The sequence below is a fragment of the Notolepis coatsorum genome, assembly GCF_963971535.1.
Source record: "Notolepis coatsorum genome assembly, chromosome: 2".
Classification (NCBI taxonomy): Eukaryota; Metazoa; Chordata; class Actinopteri; order Aulopiformes; family Paralepididae; genus Notolepis; species Notolepis coatsorum.
In genome coordinates, this window is record NC_140166.1 from 198,411,634 (window position 1) to 198,431,916 (window position 20,283).

At 42.3% G+C, this 20,283-nt stretch overlaps 1 protein-coding gene across 2 annotated transcripts in view; it reads right to left on the minus strand.

Annotated features, from left to right (window-relative positions):
• Positions 1-1,113: 1,113 nt before the first annotated feature.
• safb (scaffold attachment factor B) overlaps positions 1,114-20,283 on the minus strand; it is a 45,597-nt gene continuing 26,427 nt past the window's right edge. Inside the window, exons 14-22 of one of the 2 annotated variants that reach the window (XM_084338175.1) lie at positions 19,670-19,815; positions 17,409-17,559; positions 11,963-12,159; positions 11,806-11,862; positions 11,515-11,698; positions 9,295-9,371; positions 9,152-9,210; positions 3,312-3,369; positions 1,114-2,137 (exon numbers count right to left, since the gene is read on the minus strand). In XM_084338175.1, the coding sequence (XP_084194301.1) occupies positions 2,020-2,137; positions 3,312-3,369; positions 9,152-9,210; positions 9,295-9,371; positions 11,515-11,698; positions 11,806-11,862; positions 11,963-12,159; positions 17,409-17,559; positions 19,670-19,815 (1,047 nt within the window). In that variant the 3' untranslated portion in view covers positions 1,114-2,019. The remainder of the gene's footprint in view (positions 2,138-3,311; positions 3,370-9,151; positions 9,211-9,294; positions 9,372-11,514; positions 11,699-11,805; positions 11,863-11,962; positions 12,160-17,408; positions 17,560-19,669; positions 19,816-20,283) is intronic. The other variant, XM_084338176.1, reaches the window with a different exon arrangement.

The window sequence follows — 20,283 nt, forward strand, 5'->3', positions numbered from 1 at the left end:
TGCTCATTATACATGCTTAGAAATCATACCATGAAAGTGAAAAGGTATGTGTGATCTACATGATCCATGACACAGCTGCCACCTTCTTCTTCTTCTTTCGTGTAACGTCAGAGGTCCAACTCCGTATCTTGTAGCCATGCCCTTAACTCTGGTCCCACATCAAAGAGGCTGGCTTCCGAGGGTGGTTTGTATAGGGGGCAGATGGACCACGACCAGATCATCAGATGGACCACGACCAGATCTCGTCAGATGGACCACGACCAGATCTCATCAGATGGACCACGACCAGATCTCGTCAGATGGACCACGACCAGATCTAGTCAGATGGACCACGACCAGATCTCATCAGATGGACCACGACCAGATCTCGTCAGATGGACCACGACCAGATCTCGTCAGATGGACCACGACCAGATCTCATCAGATGGACCACGACCAGATCTCATCAGATGGACCACGACCAGATCTGATGGACCACGACCAGATCTCATCAGATGGACCACGACCAGATCTGATGGACCACGACCAGATCTCGTCAGATGGACCACGACCAGATCTCGTCAGATGGACCACGACCAGATATTATCAGATGGACCACGACCAGATCTCATCAGATGGACCACGACCAGATCTCGTCAGATCCACGACCAGATCTCGTCAGATGGACCACGACCAGATATCATCAGATGGACCACGACCAGATCTCATCAGATGGACCACGACCAGATATCATCAGATGGACCACGACCAGATCTCATCAGATGGACCACGACCAGATCTCATCAGATGGACCACGACCAGATCTCATCAGTAAATATGTCAATTTAGTCATTAAAACAATTAAAGCACCATACTTGGCTGCCTTTGAGGACACTTTTTGAACGCTGCTTCATTGCCCCGTTGGATTGAATTTCAGCCTCGAGTTGCAGAAACTTCAGCTCCCAGAAAAACACAAGGTGCTCCTTCTTCGTGGGCCAACTGACGAGATCTTGGTCTGAATATGATCCATACAGAACTATTTGATCTGGGTTGAAAATGTCCAATTATCCTGTAAATTGTGCTTCCAATCTAAATGTCTTCTTAGTTTTAATTTCATCAATAACACTTAAAAAATGAAATGAAAAATCTTTTATTTTGGGCAGCATTTTTTTTTTTGGATCAATTATCAACAATTATGCTCAAGTCGAACAAGGTCTCCATCTTCTACTGTATGAGCACATAGTCATTCAGGTGAACTTGTTACAGTGGCAATACTAGGACTGAAAAAAGGAGAGGGGGGAAATCAAAAACTAAAGACAATAAAAAATAAAATAAAATGAGTTACAGAAAATTTAGGCCGAGACACAATTATGGACTTTTTGTGAGTCAGAACATTTTAGATTTACCACAGATTTTAGTTAATTATAATCAAACACAAAAGACACGTTCCTGAGCATTTCTCACCAATAATCAAAACTCGCACAAAATCACTTCAAGTACAGAAAATATTAAGAAAATACTGTATAAGAATCATGAAAATAAAAGGTAACAAGCATGAAAACCGGGGGGTGACCTGTGACATTTAAAAATGTTTGTCATGTACAGGCAAGGTTCACCGCCCACTTCATCTTAAAAAGGAAAATGTCACAACAACAAAAAGAAAAGAAAAAGTTGTCTAAAAAGAAAGCGCTTAAGAGCAATTTACAAGCGGCTGACGAGTTTAACTTCGATAGAACTGAACGAGTGACGGGCAAACGGGCACATTCAGTGAGAGGGAGACCTCCCCAAATGGAAATAGGTGTGAAGTGTTAAAGAGAGAAAGGACTGGCGTATTCAAGCCCATCATGCCAGCTCTACACAAACCCTTCTTGACTGAAATATACACCACGAAACGGTCCAATACAGATTCCTACTTGTTTTGCACATTTCTCCAAAGCGGACAAGATCGGTCGTACAAATCGGGTTATCATCTATCAGCATGATCTAGATCAACCCTCTTGCAGACAGGGACAAGCAGTCGGCCGAACGTCCAGACAGCCATCAGTAGCGGCGTCCGAAGGCTCCACTCTGCAAGCCACTGCCCTGCATCAGCTGGTTCTGCCTGTTGAGAGCTCCAGAGAGAGACTGGGACGTCCCTGTGTTAAAGAGGCCGCCACGGCTGGGGATCGGAGGAGAATAACACACAAACCCAGTGTTAGTTTCACCATTGCAGTGGCATCATCTCATTGGAATACCATCTACTGGACATGTGTACAGTGTTGCTCGAAAGTCACCCACCACCATGCATAATGATAGGTATGGTGTTATAATGGTGGATGACAATGTGAATAACACAAATTCCAAAGGGATGTGACCCCTTTGGAATTTGTGTTATTCACATCATCATCCACCATTATAACACCATACCTATCATTATGCATGGTGATGAGTGTCATTTATGTGGGCTGCTTTATTGCCTCTGGTCCTGGTGACCTTGCCATTATCAGGAAATCTGTGAATTCTATGTTTTTACTTTAAAATTCTACAGGGAAATGACAGGTCATATGACCTGTAGCCATGCCAAAGGAGTTATGCAGCAAGGCAACAATCCAGAAATACATAATAGTGGTTAACTGAGAAGACATCTAGCATTACGGATGGTCTGAGATGACAGACCTTTGGGACACATTGAAATACTGTAGAAGTTGTAGTGAGTTCTTCATGCAAGGAATCCCTAAAATGTCAGTGAATTGAGGGAATTCAATGATGAAAACTAACCAAAATCCATCAAAGCACATGCAAGCGACTAGTATTCAACTCTAGGAAAGGTTTAATTGAAGTCATAGGTGCCAGCAGCTGCTGGATCCCAAAGGTTCACAACACATACAAGCATATTTCATGTTTAATAATTGTATTTAGTAAATAATCTAAATATATTCAAACCATTTGTGTTTTCATTCAATCATGATATGTGTTATCATAAATTAGATAAAGATATAATAAAGATGAATGTGTGAAGAAATGACTTCCAAAGGGGTTCACATACTTTTGAGCAACACTGTATGTGGTTGGAATTTCAATTAACAACTTCAATATACTGCATGAGTGAAGCCACAGTGCATTTTCTCAGAAAGGGAAAAGCACCCTCCTGTTTGATAAAATTTATGGTATTCTATTAAGCTATGAGTCATTTTGTATTACACTCTATATACATACTTATATATATATATACACATTTTGTTTTTGTTCTTATCGTTAAAAGTTGTTAACATTTCCAATATGATAACTGTCTTAGTGCTGAATTAGGCTGATTCCATGTCTGTGAAACCAGTCCCCAATCATCCAGTTCTTACCTTGTAACGCCGCCCCCACGTGCCATGTGGCTCTGGCCTGGGATCGCTCCGTCTCTACCTGGAGGAGAAGAGCAGAACTACTGCATTAGGACAGTATTGAGAGGGCTGCACAGGTGACAACCACCACACAACACCAGAAGACGACCAACTACTGGCAACACTTTTGGCTCCAGGGATTGGATGCATGTTTGAATTTAATAGGCTGGTCAGGAGAGATATTCACACAGAGAGGGACTTGGTTTGAACATTGACCAAAAGTTGGAAGCAGAATAGAGTGACGGCGACGTTAGCCTTCACTCAATCATTGATCGAGGATCTATTGACCATATTCACAGGGCAGCCATTTTGCTCTGTCAAATCAGAGTATGACATAAGAACAAAATGGCCACTGTGTGAATATGGTGTAGTTGGCAATGTTTCTCATCAACGGAGTCAAACACAGCTTTATTAATACAAAAACCATGGAGACATGATCAGTCCGCAGAGTGAAATCTCTCTTTAGCGCATATCCTCCATTAATTTATACTTCCACAATAACAAAACACATGACCTGAACAGTATTGAGGTATTACACAATAGGGATCACAACAAATTCATCATGGCCCCTCCACCCCTGGGGGACTTTATTAGGAAGAAAAATAGTGAGCTTAGTACTAGGTCAGCCTCCAGGGGGGATTGTGTTGTCGAACCTAGAAAGTCTACTTTTGCACAGAATGTTCTATCTATCAAAGGTTGCACTAGCTGGAATGCCTTGCCTATGGCTATTCCAGAAAGTCCTACGTTTGCTGCTCTAAAGAGACAGCATAAATCATGGCTCATAGGCAGGCAGACCTGTGAACACTAGGCCTAGTGGCATTTGGGGGGCGATAAGCTATTTATGATAGCAATGAGCACTTTATGATAGGCACTGCCTAATATGCACTTTAAAACAAAAAAATATAGCACTTTAGGATAGGCCTAGCCTAGCTCGCACCTTAGCATTTGCACTTTAGGATATGCCCCACCTAGATAGCACTCTAGTCACATTTTAGGATAAGTATTACTCCTGTAATTTCTACTTCTGCTTTGTTTTAACCTTGTAATTGTACCATATGGATTCCTGGTTTTTATGTATTGTTCTGGTTTTATGCATTTGTGGTTCTATGTATCGTATTTTTGGTTGTATGTACTGTATACACTGTCTTATGTGGGGACTACCGGTGAAAATTTGCCTCTGCTAATTCAGGTGTATTTACATCAATGTTTTATTGCAAAATTCTGAATGTTCATTAATATACATTGTACCTTACAAAAAAATTCAATGATGATCACGTCCCAACCCACTCTATTATGAACTGGAGGTCTTTTGAGAACACGGACTGGTCTCAACCTCTCTTCTTTACCAGAAGTCCATACTCGCCTCACAGGCCTCGTTATTAACCCCGGATTTAATATCACGTAATAAATAGATCAATACAGTCCGTATTAATTAATGTTGCAATTTTTCTTCTTCAAATGTAGCCAAGAGTAAAGACCCTGACCCTATCAAAAACAGCAGTCAAAGTGTATATTTTCAGCACTACGTTTGTTTACCAATGATTATCGTATATTATACAACGGCATGCACATTTCTCGATTCTGATTGGCTGAAACAGTCATTTTACACGTCTTTATTGGCAACAATCCACGCTGCTGGCCCAGGACCCGCCCACAACCGACCCACATCACATCACTCCGCCGGATCACAAGAAGGTGGCCAATAATATTTACAAATGGATATGTTAATGGCGACTAAACGACTAAATATGAAGCGATTCTGTCAAGGGGAATGTGTTAGCCCTTTAAACAATGTTGGATGATGTAATTGATGGGTCTTGAGGCAATCTAGAACAAAAGAAAAATCGCGGTTTGATTGATAGATTAATTGATTGATTTAAATTTCTACTTCCTTCTTGCTACTGACTGCAGCGTTCTCTCTCACTGTCCGATGCTGGCGTACCCACAAACACACACACACACATACACACACACACACACACACACACACACACACACATACACACACACACGCACACACACACTGTGACACACACACACACACACACACACACGCACACACACACACACACACTCCTGTCTGCAACAGCGGGGGAGTCAGACTGAGAGAGAAGCAGCGCTGTTTTAAGTGAGCATGGTCTATTGAATTGATTGATTGGTTGATTGCTAATTTTATTACTGTACCCCTGGTTTCCAACTGGTTAAGTTTAGGCTAAAAGAAATAAATAAAAAAATAGGGCGAAGAAAACGTTTTTTTCCTATGCATTCCCTTAACAATTGTGTGTATTGAGCCGTACTGTATTGTACCCATTCTGCATCTGGTAATAAAATTTTCAATCAATCATTCCAATAATACACAGTTGGATGTGTTAGTTGGTTGGATGCACTTCAAGCTGCTTCCACATGAGGCAACTTCTCTCAATCATTCCAATAATACACAGTTGGATGTGTTAGTTTGGTTGGATGCACTTCAAGCTGCTTCCACATGGAGTTGTGGGAACTACTTTTTCTGGCGGATGGTTTTTTCAATAAATCTTCGATTAATGTGTGTTTATTGTATAGAAATAAGGTTGGATGAATCTGGCAGTTGTATAAAAGCTTTACACCACGTGCAGTCGTGATTTGTGACCAATAAACCATGCCTAGGGGGGTCTAACGACCCTCGGCTGCGCCTCGGGCCTAACAACCACCCCTAGGCATGGTTTATTGGTCACAAACCACTCCTGCGTGTGATGTAATGCTTAATTGTATTGTATATCTCGGCGCATCCCGGATGAATTAGACGTGAGGAAATAATGAGTCATGAAAGCGTTGTAGTCCTAAAACAGAGGAGACCCAGGGCTTTCAATAGACATTGAATTTTCATAAAACTACACTACCCAGCTCACACCAGCCTGTGAAAGCTGCTGAAAATATTCTTTGCGAGAAATTCTGATGTTATTTTTGTGATTATATCTCATGGGTCGATCAAACCTGAACGTTATTGCCATAAAATACCATGTAGATTGTTTCTCTACCTTTCTGTGAACATCTAAAAAATAAATAAAAAAAAGTTTCAATCTAATGAAAAATGGCGCCTGGTGGTACTAAATCCAGATTGAACTCTGCCATTGGAAAGAGGAGATTTGGCACGACCCATAGATGTATGCCCTGGCCATAAGGTGATTTATAGGCCTGATATTATATATTCATATTTCAAATTGCATGTGTCCAGATGACAGAATTCAGTACTGTATCTACAAAACCCCCTGTAAATCATCTGTCCTTTATTAATTTGCTTAGATTTTTTGTACACTTGATCTCAAGAAGCTGAATGAGCTCAGTGGCGATTTTTCATGTCTTGTCAATGTTAGCATGGTGTGTTATTCACAGTTTTTTTTTAAATAATAATTTATATTCTCCTTTGGTTCATTACAATTTACTCAAGCATAGTAACATACACAATATTTCTGACACTGTGAATAGATTCCCTGAGGTCCATAGATGTCCCTAGATACCAAGAACATGCAAATGACCTTGTAGAAGTGGAGCAATCTTCCATTTACTTGGGTATGTACTTTTAGGCAAATTTTCGGAAAATATGGCTAGGGCTTAACACTTTCAGCGCCAGCCATTACCTGTATCCCTGTGGCTAATGCACCAGCTTTCCATAGCTTATTTTCACTGTGCGTCACTATGTTTAGAGAGCTTTATCTATATTCTATATTATAGCTATGGAGACAATACTATGGTCATTTGACAGTCACTTTCTCCTGTCGAACATGCAAAAAAGAGATACATTTTTTTCATGTATACGTTCGCGCGTTATCCCGTGGTGAATATTGTATAGTTTAGGAGTGATCTGGGCTAATTCCTGAAAAGCTGAGTTATAGGGCGTTATGTTTTACTAAAGTCGTTGCCGTTTCTCGCCTGGACACGCTACTATTTCCAAATCAAATGTATATAATAGGTATTATTAGTGATGCACGATATATCGGCCGCCGATATAATATCGGCCGATATGGCAGTTTTTTTTTACAGATCGGTATCGGTCCGATACCAAGATAGGGTCGATATAAAAATATATAAATAAATAAAAAGAAATTTCATGTTTTGGCCTTAAATAGTTTAAAAATACCAGTAATTTCAGAAAATAAGTTACAAAAGTAAATTAAAAAAAAAAAGAAAAAAAAAAGTGCTTTGGAAAATTATGTTTCATCATGAATGCATCAAAGGGGGGGGGGGGGTCGTTTTTTGATGCTCTGATCGTCAACGGCATTCGTTTTGAATACTACATACGTTGATCAACTGGATCGATATGAAATCATTGTAGGATCAAGGTGGAATTGACGTCAGATAGTCCTTACTTAGCCCCTTTCGTGACTTTCGGTTTGCAAGCCTGGGGCTTTTGTGACCGGAGTCACTTGCTCACACGCCCCGATTACCCAGTAGAGAAACGACCAAGCGTCATCAAGGGGCTCGCGGTGTGTCAAGAATACATCAGATCTGAATTTCAAAGATACCCAGCGTACAATATGGGTCTAACACAGCTTCACGATGGGGTCTGGAAGCTCGGAGTTGCTAATAAACATTTTAAATCATTTTTATAAAACGAGTGTACTCACAGAGCGAACCTTGGCAAAATGGCTGGTGCGTCGGCAATCACTGCGCTCCCTATCGGTCCCTGTTGGTCATTACAACAATACACAGGAGACGCGCTCAGCAGATTCTACCCTGTAATGGCCTATAGGTAATGACCAACAGGGACCGATAGGGAGCGCAGTGATTGCTAAACGCACCAGGCATGCAACAAGGAAAGTTGCAGAAGGAGAAGACGCCATCTTGCTGCCAGAGTTCGCTGTGAGTAGCACTTGTGTTTCCCAACAATGTTTTAAACTGTTTATTGGCAACTCCGAGCTTCCAGACCCCATCGTGAAGCTGTGTTAGACCCATATTGTACGCTGGGTATCTTTGAAATTCAGATCTGATGTATTCTTGACACACCGCAAGCCCCTTGATGACGATTGGTCGTTTCTCTACTGGGTAATCGGGGCGTGTGAGCAAGTGACTCCGGTCACAAAAGCCCCAGGCTTGCAAACCGAAAGTCACGAAAGGGGCTAGTCCTTACTATGAGGAATACCTCAGGGGTATTCCAAAAAGAATATTCCAATTGTCTGATCGCAATTTCCAGTATTGGTGTCCATCGGGTCCCCGACATAATCCGGCACAACACATGCATCGAGTGTCCTGGACGTGTTCCAATGTGATCGGGTGAACCGCTAGGCTTGCCTGATCCAAAATTCTCAGCCCGGAGGGATTAAGATGTAACACACGGTGTGAAATAAGGTTTCAAAGGGTAGGCGATACTGCCACCTAGCAGGGTCTGGCCGGTACTGCACTTTTGGCGTCTCAGTATGGCTTTCAGCGGTAACATAGGTCTGTGAGTGTAATATTGATATTAAAATCGGAAAAAAAGGAAAAAGATCCAAAAATTTAACATGGTTTGGTTTTTGGCGCCCAACGATTGGCGAGCAAACACATATTACGTGGTTGGCGCAGAATGAGTTAAGAGGTTAATTTGATCTTGTATGCCAACTCCCATCACTGTTGTAGGCAAAATAACAGAGCAATTGACCCATCTCAAACCCCACTCTTTTCTTTATGCTCCTATCACAATTGTTGCTTTCCCCAGACAAACTAAAATTAGGGAAGCAACGGTTGTGATTGGAGGATCACGAAAAGAGAGCAGGGTTTGAGACAGGTAAATTATTGTAACGTTACAGCTACAGTAAATAAATACAGTATTAAAGTACAGATAATCCTACTTTGCCATGTTCGGTCTCCGTCCACCTTTCGTCCGGAATCCCAGTCACGGCCTCCATCCCTAATAAGACCAGAGAAATTGTCAGCCGGACAAAAAGACAACCATATCTCCATCTGTGTGTATTTAAATGTAGCCGTCACTGACCTAGTGTTCATGGCCCGCTTCTCATAGCCTCCACCCCAGGTGTCTCTGCTATGTTTATCCGTCTTGTCCGAGAAGTTCTGTTAGAAGGGGACACAGGCAGGCTCAAAGATGAACACTTTGAGTGCCAGCCACGACATATGTCGTTATTTCATGCCCCCCCCCCCCCCCCCGTTGAGTGCCGACGACGCTAATTGTCGTTTTTTTTTTTTATTTATTTATTAGCGATCTGAATTCATATTTCATCAACAGAGTCTCCCGTTGGTACAGCAGCCCCTCTAGGAGCTCTGATGGGAAAATACCGCCCCCTATCGTCTATCCCTGTGTAACTGCAGGCCATTCGATTACACTGGTGGATCTGTGGGGGGGGGGGAGCCTACTGGCTCCACTATGCTGGCGAGGGATCTGATGAAGAGGGAAGTGATCGCGAGATGGAAAGCAGCCTGGAATATATATTTACAGCAGCCAATAATCAATCAATAAACACGATCGGAATAATCTTTTTGGAGAACATCTGATCTAAGGTAAGGAGTCTATGTTACCAGTTTTAGGATAATCAGAGCTGTTTTCACTGAGATAACAGCGTGTCCCGTATGTGTATATGTGTGTGTGCTGTTGAGGAAATAAGATAATCGATTTCTCAGCTCACTTCTATAGCGTGCATATAAGTACACTATCGATAATCTAGCGTTTATTTGAAAACGATTCATAAATAGGCAGACAAATGACAACGTGTCTAGTGTATTCGAGAATATTCCAATAAATGCCGTTTATGACGGAATCTTTCTATTTTTCTGAAATTTTCTAGAAAACGATAGCTTTTCGAAATGCTATAAAAAGGATATGAACCGATTAAAAAACAATCCGTTTCGACAATGTTGACTGTAAACAAGTCATTGATAAGCGACGGGCAGATTAGAGACAGCCATAATTTAAAACATAGATTATGCGTTTTTAACGCCATCATTGAAGTGGGTGGCGGCATTCAAGGGGGTAAAAAGGAAAACACGGCCGGCACTGAAAGTGTTAACAGTGAAAGTAAACAATCACTGAATAAAACGTGGCATTAACACTTTGGTTGCCTAAGGTTAAATTAATGATATACCATAGATTGCCAGCGCTATTTGTCTATGGAGAAAGTCTCCTTCTTTGCAGGGCTATAACTTTTTAAATTCTATTGCTACATTGCCATTATTAGGGCCCATTCAAAGTCCTATATGTATTGTTCATTGTGTAGCAACGTTAAACTTTTTCATTCACATATTCATAGTAAAGTATGGTCTAATGTATAAGTATGTTTTCATCTCTTTCTGCAGCTTTCTCCAGAACGTGATATATAGCCCCAAATGCATTATATTGATGATGAAATAGTTTGATGGCAATCAGCGCGATATAAAAAATTCCAACTAGACGTACTTCTAGAAGTTACTACACGTCATCTGATGTTGACCGGATGGGCGAGGGGGCGTTTATAATTCCGTGGGCAGCGTTATACCAATCATCTAATGTGGGTCAAATGTTGATAATATCAGTTATTATCGAAGACGGTAACGTTACACGCTGAAACTCACCCCAGTCTCCGCGCGCCGTTGGGCGATCATCGTCGAGTAGAAATTTTATCATTATGGGATATATTATTACCCGGTCCATCTCCAGCTTGTATAATGGTATATACGTCCAAATCATGTTGTTTATCGAGTTATTGGCAATCGATCGCTATGTAGTGTGACGAGCTAGAGTGCCGGAACCTATCCCGAGTGGCCGGAAGCAATACGGACATCTAGCACAACCTCTACTGCGCTTCCTGTTAAGCGGTTGCGCGATCGGCCACCAGATGGCGCTCCTGAACCGCCAGAGAGCTCAGTGGGTCCTGCTGGTGTATCTCAGGCCAGCGGAGGGACATTATGAATCCGATCGCAGATTTTTGAAATATTGATATAAAGACGACGTACAGCGTCCCCCGGCAACTTTAGCATGGCCAGCAAAGACGTCTAAAGACGGCTCCCGGCAGTCAAAGTGTTAACACTGCAGTTTAAAAAAAAAAAGTGGAAATAATGTACAAAGAATGCATACACAGTACTTGATGGTTATTTTATTTACATAAGGTTATAGTGCAAATAGCACGTTATCTATAGTACGTAGAGACAAAAAGTTAAAAACGGACTATATACACACTTGTTTTGTAATTGTTATAACGATAATGTACTAATCAATGCCTCTCACCTGGCTGTCTCTGTCTCCAGCTGCACTACGCGCAGTATCCCGTCTGTCCCCCGCGTCATCTTGATAGCGGCTGCGGTCCCTGTGGTCAAAGTCCTGGTAGCGGTCCTGGCGGCTGCTGCTGAAGTCTGAGCGGCTGTTGTACCGGTCATCCGTGGCCATCCGCTTCTCCGGCCAGTCGTCTTTTCTGCACAAAACACAAGAGTATCGTTTAGCCACCCATCTCTTTCGCTGGATGTCAAGATTGCTCTAATTATACACTATGTGGTTGTAGTTGGTTTTGGAATTGAATACTTATGAATAGGGATGGGAGGGTTTCCGGTAGTACATGGGGCCAATTTGGAGCTAGCCCTGAAAGAACCACGGGCTGGCGTCAAATTTCCATCCCTACATCATTTTGAGATTGTGACAGCCGACTCAAAAATCAACAACAGCTCATTGTGCGTTTTACCTGCCGTCCATGTCATAAGGCCTCTTCATAGGCCTGCGGTCCTGGTCGAAGCGCAGCTGCTCCGACTGCCGCCGCAGCTCGTCCCGCTCCCGCTGGATCCTCTCGTGCTCGCGGCGCCGCTCAAACTCCACGCGCTGCCTCTCGCGCTCGAGGAACTCACGCTCCATGCGGTCAGCCTCGAGACGCTGCTTCTCCACCTGGGATTTCATTGACCATTAAATTTATTAATTTGTCCATATTAACTCAATACGTTGCTAAGGGGACTTTGGATCTCAATGGGACTTCTTTGTAAAATAATGGCTAAATAAAAAATGTATCAAGCGATTTATTTAATTGTATTATTTATAACTAAGCAACGGTAAGCAAACCGCCTTTAGTTTTTATTCTGACATACCGGTACATTGAATTAGGGGAATAGGACACAGAACTATAATTAAAAGGAACACGCCAACATTATGGGAAATGTCCTTGCCATCTTCTCCAGAGTCAGACACCAATTTCCTCTCCTGTGCATTCAGTAGAAAGATATCCGGCTACAAGCTAACCTAGCACAACACAAATTAATGGAAGAGGATATGGACCACCTCTCCCGGAGTTTTAAGCTAGGCTAGTGGTATCCGCTTCCATTAATTTGTGCTAAGCTAAGCTAGCTTGCAGCTGGAAAACCTTCTACTGAACACAGAGAGGAAATTGGTATACATTTTCTTGTCTGACTCTGAAGACAGCAAGTGCCTTTTCCCATAATGTTGGCGTGTTCCTTTAACCTCGGAGCCCTATTTTCTGAAAATCTGCCTAAAATACATACCTAAGTAAATGGAATATTGCTCCACTTCTACAAGGCCCATTTGCATATATCTAGGGACATCTATGGACCTCAGTGAATGTATTCCCAGTGTCAGAAATATTGTGTCTATTTATTACTAGGCTTGCTTAAATTGTGATGAAACAAAGGAGAGTATTAATGATTTTTCTTTGCATCTTTGACAGTGAATAACACCATACTAATAATGACCAAACATGAAAAACCGCCACTGTTCTCGTTCAGTACCTTCTTGAGATCATGTGTACAAAAAAGCTACGGGAATTAATAAAGGGAAGATGATTAAACAGAAGGTTTTGTAGATACAGTACTGAATTCTCCCATCCGGACCAATGCAATTTGAAATATTATTATAGAATATAGAATAGCAGGCTTATAAATTACCTTATTATAGCCAATTCGCACATTTATGGATTGTGCCAATTTTTTTTTTTTTTTTATCTACTTTTTCTCCCATTTTCTATTTTTCTCCCATCCCAATTTCGTATTGTCCAATTCTACCCTCCCCTGTCTCGAACGCTGTTAGGCCATGCCTCCCACAGGTCGGCTGCAATGTGGACCAAGCCTTGCATCACGTGTCCCCTCCGGTACACGAGGCAGCGGTTGCATCTTTTCACCTGTACAGCGCAATCTCTCAGCGGTGAGGGTCTGCGTGGGAGGGACACGCCGCACTCGTTGCTTCCTGATTCTGCTGCGCAGGCGCACCAACCGACCTGTAGGAGTCGCTGTCCACAACGTCTGATCCCCACCCACCAGCTTCCCACCCCCTAATACTACCAATTGTATTAGTATGAACGACCAGCCAAGCTGGTAGCAATGCCGAGAGCTGGGCTCGAACCCAGCATCTCCTGCATTAGTGGCGAGCGCCTTGCCCACTGCGCCACTTAACAGCCATGGATTGTGCCAAATCTTATATTTCAAATGTCCAAGTTCAATTTGGATTTAGTATTACCAGGCGTGGATAAGAACAGATAATGAAATCTACTGTATGTACAGTAGCTTTTGAATTTGCCAGGGTGGCACCATTTTTAATCTAATTTCAAATCTAATTGTTGCTACATGCTAAAAATAGGGAAGAGAAACTAACTGCGCTTCTATGTCAATAACGTTAAGTTTTGTGGTTTATTATCCAGAGTAATAAGAGATATTAAAAAAATTCATACAGAAGTAATTAGCTTGAAAGCTTTGGGAAGTGTCATTCGGGAAAATTCCAATGCTCATCGAAAGCTCTCGGTGTCCTCTGCAAAATGGCAGAAAAAAAACTACAATTCCCGATGTTAAAAGACTTTCGCGAACTAAACTACACCAAAACAAAAATGAAAATCTATCTAATAACACTTTAACCCAGTGCTTCTCAAACTTTTTCTTGTCAGGCCCCCCTTTGGCGGACCAAAATATTTTGGGCCCCCCCCCCCCCCCCCCCAACAAAATAGTCATGAAATGGGCCATGTTTAAATTTATTGAAATAACACCAATATCGTGACCTTTCAAATTGGCCCTATATTTTGTTTTCAGAGCTGTCATGGATGAAAAGCCAGCTTCACACAGATACTGTATGTGGTGCTGAATGGTATCAACACCTTAACTGCTGCATCATGAGATACTTGGTACTCAGCACCACACTCTGAAACTAGCTCTCTAGGTGGTATCAGATGAGATTTCAATGAGTTCTTCCAAGAGTTTGGATGGAGATGTGTCAGGAAGCTTTGTCTCAATGTAGTCTGTAAAGGTTTTTTTTATCCAGAGTAACTTGGTGATCCTTTTCTGTGTTTTATTAAATAATGATTTTCAGATTTTGAGAAATGGTATTTTCATGGAGAACATTTTTTTTTTTTTTTAATAATAAATCTCAAGGCCCCCCCTGTCATGCCTCTGCGCCCCCCACTTTGAGAAACACTGCTTTAACCTATTGGTAAACAAAGTATTGATGATAATATACATTATAACTGCTGTTGTGACATGGTTATGTTTATACTTGAATACGTTTGAGAAATTAAACGATAATTTTGTCAAGACAGTCTGTAGAGATTGATTTATGACGTGATGTCATTTTTGGACCGGTACCGGTCCCGTCGGGCTTAAGAGGTTAACCACTTAATAAGCATGGAACGGCCCACAGTTACACACTTGTGCGCACGTCTGTCGGCTCCGGGCTGCGTTTTCGCTGATCAACCAATAGATGTTGGAAAGTTGAATTTGCCACCTTTCGATCGTCACCCCACTCAACCTATTGCGTGCTTCCAGTCTAGAGTTACAAGACAAAAACATCCGACAAGCGTCATTTGACAAGCCGTTCGGACGAGTGACCACGTCCTGAGCGGACCAATTACCCCCCCCCCCCCCCCCCCAATTGACCGCCTTTGTAGCCATGGAGCGTCTGCTCCGAAAGAGATCCCAGACGAGCGCTGAGAGTGGGGGAAAGTGACACAAGACAAAGAAGTCTATCGTTTTGACGAGAGCCTCTGAATGAAGGGAGCGGACGGGCATTTTGGATAATCACGCGGAATTATTGTGATACACACATTACAAAAACCTTTGTAAAACACTTATTTTCCGTGGGATTTTTTATAAACTTTGGACCTGTATGACTATAAGACTTCAGGCTATGGAACCGTTGTTACCTAAAACAGGCATCTGGCAACAAGTAAACAGAAATGTAAGTACACAAAACGTTTACTTCGGTGTGTTCAAACCTCTGTAACTATTTCATTAGCACTCTGTAATCTTTATTGTGCAAGAAACTTCGGAATGTTACCTTTCAAAAGAGACCAGACTCATGCATAGGCCTGCCACGATAACACATTTTGCTGGGCGATTAATTGCCCCCGAAAATATCGCGATAAGCGATATTATTGCGACCGGTTAGAGAATTTTTTTTTGAGAAATTTATTTCCCAAAAACTTTTATTTTGAAGCCCACCGCTCCGTCTTTTTTGGTTTTAGACTTTTATTTTGAAGCCCACCGACCGGAGCGGAAGTATTGTTGTTATTATCCTAGCAGCATCTCGTCCGGTTCTGTGTTTTTGAGCTAATGATAAAACAAATGTTGAGATTGTTGGTGAGCAACTAACTTTAGGTTAGTTTTAACGTTAGCTACTAACGTTAGATGCAGCTACTACAGGCAATCAACGATGAGGAGGAAGCGTCAAAGCCGTATAGAATAGAATAGCCCTGTGGTGCGTAGGCACGCGAGCGCAACTCGATTACCTGTTATAATAAATGTATTCATGTTTAACTTGTCCCCGTGTCCAGTCCTTTGACTAGTCCCACCCGTTCATTGTAAACAATGATGCATGTAATTGTATTAACGTTATTCTGTGTTGTAGCTATGCTATACGTTGTATTTCGTTTGTTAGCTATTTAGCTAATGTTGTTGGCATTGAATGAGCATCAACACTAGATCTTTAATCTTTATTTAGCAGTCCAGTTTCTCCGGGCAGTAGCGAGTAACTACTGGGGTCTAAAAATAGCTAACGTTACACTACAAAGAACGCTATTTGGTTAAAAGGAGCAACACTATTGAGAAATGTAGTTAAGCTATATGTGGCGTTGCTAGTGCCCCACGGAGCTCCCGTGCTGTGCTCTGTAGTAAGGCCAGCGGCCCCCCCACACGGAGTGACTGACGAGGGGTACTGGACTGGTTCCACCTCATTAAAACAAACGCGCAAATAGCAATTAATCGCGCCCGTCAAAATCATTGCATTAATTTTAATTATCGCGGCAATTAATAGATTTATTGCTTATCGCGGCAGGCCTACTCATGCATGTGCTATAAGTATAACCTATAATAAATCGCGGGCGGCTACGTGGCGTAGTAGGCAAGGCGCTCGCCACGAATACTGGAGATGCTGGGCTCGCCTGTTCGAGCCCAGCGCTCCACATTGCTTTCAGTTTAGCTGGTCGTCCGTACTAATACACATTGGCCGTATTAGGGGGTGGGAAACTGATGGGTGGGGATCAGGCGTTGTGGACAGCGACTCCTACAGGTCGGTTGGTGCGCCTGCACAGTAGAATCAGGAAGTGTCGGGGGCAGCGTGAGCCTCCCACGCGTTACTCCTCGCCACTGAGAGATCGAGCTGCGCAGGTGAAAAGATGAGACTGCTGTTACCTCAAGTACCGGAGGGGACTTGTGCTATGTATGACTTAGTCCACATTGCAGCCAGCTTGTGGGAGGCAAGAAACAGCGTCCGTGACAGGGGAGGGTTGAATTGGATGATACGAAATTGGGATGGGAGAAAAATATAGAAAATGGGAGAAAAAGTAGATAAAAAAAAAAAACTATAATAAATCGCTAATTACTTTGGGTATGCAATAGTAAAAAAAAAAAATATAAAGATATGCCCGCTGCATAAGTGTTTAACTTCACATGAAATATTCTATATAAAATAAGAGGCGCACCTCCACCAAGTTCCTCTTCCTGAATAATCGGTCACGCTCCTCCCTCTCCCGGAACAGACGGATGCGTACAAATATAGAAAATGGGAGAAAAAGTGGGAAAAAAAAAAAACTATAATAAATCGCTAATTACTTTGGGTATGCAATAGTAAAAAAAAAATATATAAAGATATGCCCGCTGCATAAGTGTTTAACTTCACATGAAATATTCTATATAAAATAAGAGGCGCACCTCCAGCCAGTTCCTCTTCCTCAATAATCGGTCACGCTCCTCCCTCTCCCGGAACAGACGGATGCGTTCACGCTCTGTGCGGCCGTCGCGGTCGCCACCACGCTCACCACCACGCTCACCACCACGCTCACCACCACCACGCTCACGATCACTGAAGGAGACAAAACAGGTAAGAATAAAACAGAGCTATTTAGTGGCCAAAATAAATAAATTAATTAATGTTAACTTTCTTCACATAATTTTTGAACTGTTTTATTATATCCAATGTGTGCCGTTTGTATGACTTATACCTGTGAGCAAACAGGTTCATTTTAAGGTACTACAGTGTAGACTAGCCATGACTGCAGTTTAGAGTCTACGTCGTCAAGCCAATTATTCAAATGGCCTTAAAGCAACAATGTGTAATTTTTCTAATCATTAAGTCCAGGGGCGTATACAGAACAAATCGAGACTAGCAGCGCTTCAACACACCACTCACTTTCACCACAATAGCCAATGGAAAACAAGCCGCCACAATTATAGTCTCTTTAACCTCATCCTCACCCAATGAGTTTTAACCCTTTAATCGCCAAGGACGACTTTAGACGTCATTGCTCGCCATGCGTAATCTGCCAATGACGTCGTACAGCATCTTTGAGATCAATATTTAAAAAATCTGTCATGGCAATCATATTTCACCCACGGAGACTTGAGACTTGCTGTTGATCTCCTCTCAACTCGCCAACGGTTCAAGACTGCCATCTGGTGGCCGATCGGCGAATCGCCAAAACCGGAAGTGACTCGCCGGAAGTGGTGCTCACCGATATTTCGTCCGGCCACTCGCTATCGCTCGCGGGACTCCAGCTTGATACACTGGATAGCGATCCGTTGCCAATAACTCGATAAACAACATGATTTGGACGTATATAGTATTATACAACCTGGAACTGGACCAACTAGATCGACATCCCATAATAGAGAACTTTCTGCTCCACGCTGATCGCCCAACGCTACGAGGAAGCTGCTGTGAGTTTCAGCGTGTTTGATTATTATTATACATACACACTGCTCCGATCAACATATCACCCATACTAAATAAATGATTTAACGTCGGCCACAGACTTATAAACCCCCCCACCCCCCCTCCGGTCACCAGCAGATGATGAGGCATGACGTGTAGGACCTTGTACAATTGACATTTTTTATCTGACGTCAATCGGTATCAAACTACATTTGATGATCTAATATATGTATTTAGGGCTATAACTCACGTTCTGCAGAATGCTGCAGAAAACGATTAAAACATTTATACTTTAGACCGTTTTTTTGTATGAATATGTGAACGTAGAACATTGCTACATCCTAAACGATAGATACTTGACGTTGAATGGGCCATAGTAATGTCAATTTAGCAATACAATTTAAAAAGTTATAGCCCTGCAAAGAAGGGGAACATCTCCATAGACAAATATAGCTGGCAGAGGATGGTATAAGGATGGATATAAGCGTGGCAGAGAAAGGGTTAATAATCAACCATATTATTGTCATCATTACTATGCCAAATTCAAATTAAAGGTCCCATGCATTATAAATGGCCTTTTCCAGTGTTTAGCATTGTTTCCTAGCAATTGGGGATTATATCAATGTGGTCTGTGTCGTTAATTATCATATTGATTCATCAGTCTAGTCTCGAGTTCACGAGATCTTCCCTCACTCACCTAAGCTGTTCTGATTTGACGGTATTGCTGACGTGAATATAGCACTGATTTGCAGTAACGCCCCCTCTATGGTTGTAGCGCATAGTGTAACCCGACACTTCATCAAACGGGTTTTGACAGAGGCAGAGAACAAGCGAGAGAGAGAGATAGAGAGGGAGAGAGAGAGGGACCGGCCGGACCGCGTGCACAAGTGTGTGGACAAATTTGTGCGCCATCTCTCTCTCTCCCTCTTGGGAGCATTTAGACACAAACTTGACTGCGTGTGTGTCGGGGACGCATCTCTCTCATTCTCTCTCGCTCATTCTCTCGCGCTCTCGTATGTATCACGCTGTGTGGGTGACTTGTCACTCAAAGCGCTTATGGGCGGAGCCCATCCAATAACAGCCTGAAATCCTGAGGGTGAAAAATGATGCTTTTAAGTACCGGTACTTGATTAGAAATATACAACAATGAATTTCTTTGGGAAAAAAACGTACAGATGTCTTCCATAGACTCACAGGAATTGTGTAAAGTTGCCCAAATAGTGCAAGGAATAGCAATGCATGTCCCCTTTAAGTGTCTTACCCAGAGGCCCTGCGTCTCTCCACCTCTCTGTCCTCTCTCGCCCGCTGCCTCTGTCTCTCGCGGTCCCTCTGCTCTTTGATCTGGTCAAAGGACAAGATGTCCTTCTTCTCTTTACTGGGTGACTTGCGGTCCCGACTCTTGGAGCTCTGGATGAAAGAGAGAGGAAAGGGGTGAGGAGGATAGGGAAAGGGAAGATGTTACACTTTTTATTATCCAGAAGGATGTAGAGGATTTGGAAATTAACATGTTAGAATCACCCCTGATGCTGTAGATGAAAGTGCTGAGAGGCTGGAGAATGTGTGATTGTTTGCATGTCTCTAGAAAACGTAAATAAAGTACTAATCGACTACAGGAAAAAAGATACATAAAGTACTGTATTTACGTCTTGTACAAGTAATATATTTACGTTTTGTATCGCAAAAGGCCAGTATAAACACTAGGGATGGGTACCCTTCACATTTTAACCGATACCAGTACCTGTGAATCGATACCGGTACCCAACGGTACCTTTTTTCGGTACTTTAGTCTCAAGAAATTTAATTTGCCTACCTCAGTCGTAAAAGAAAAAAATCCAAACTTCAAATAACTACAATTTCGATAGTTTTCGGCTTGTC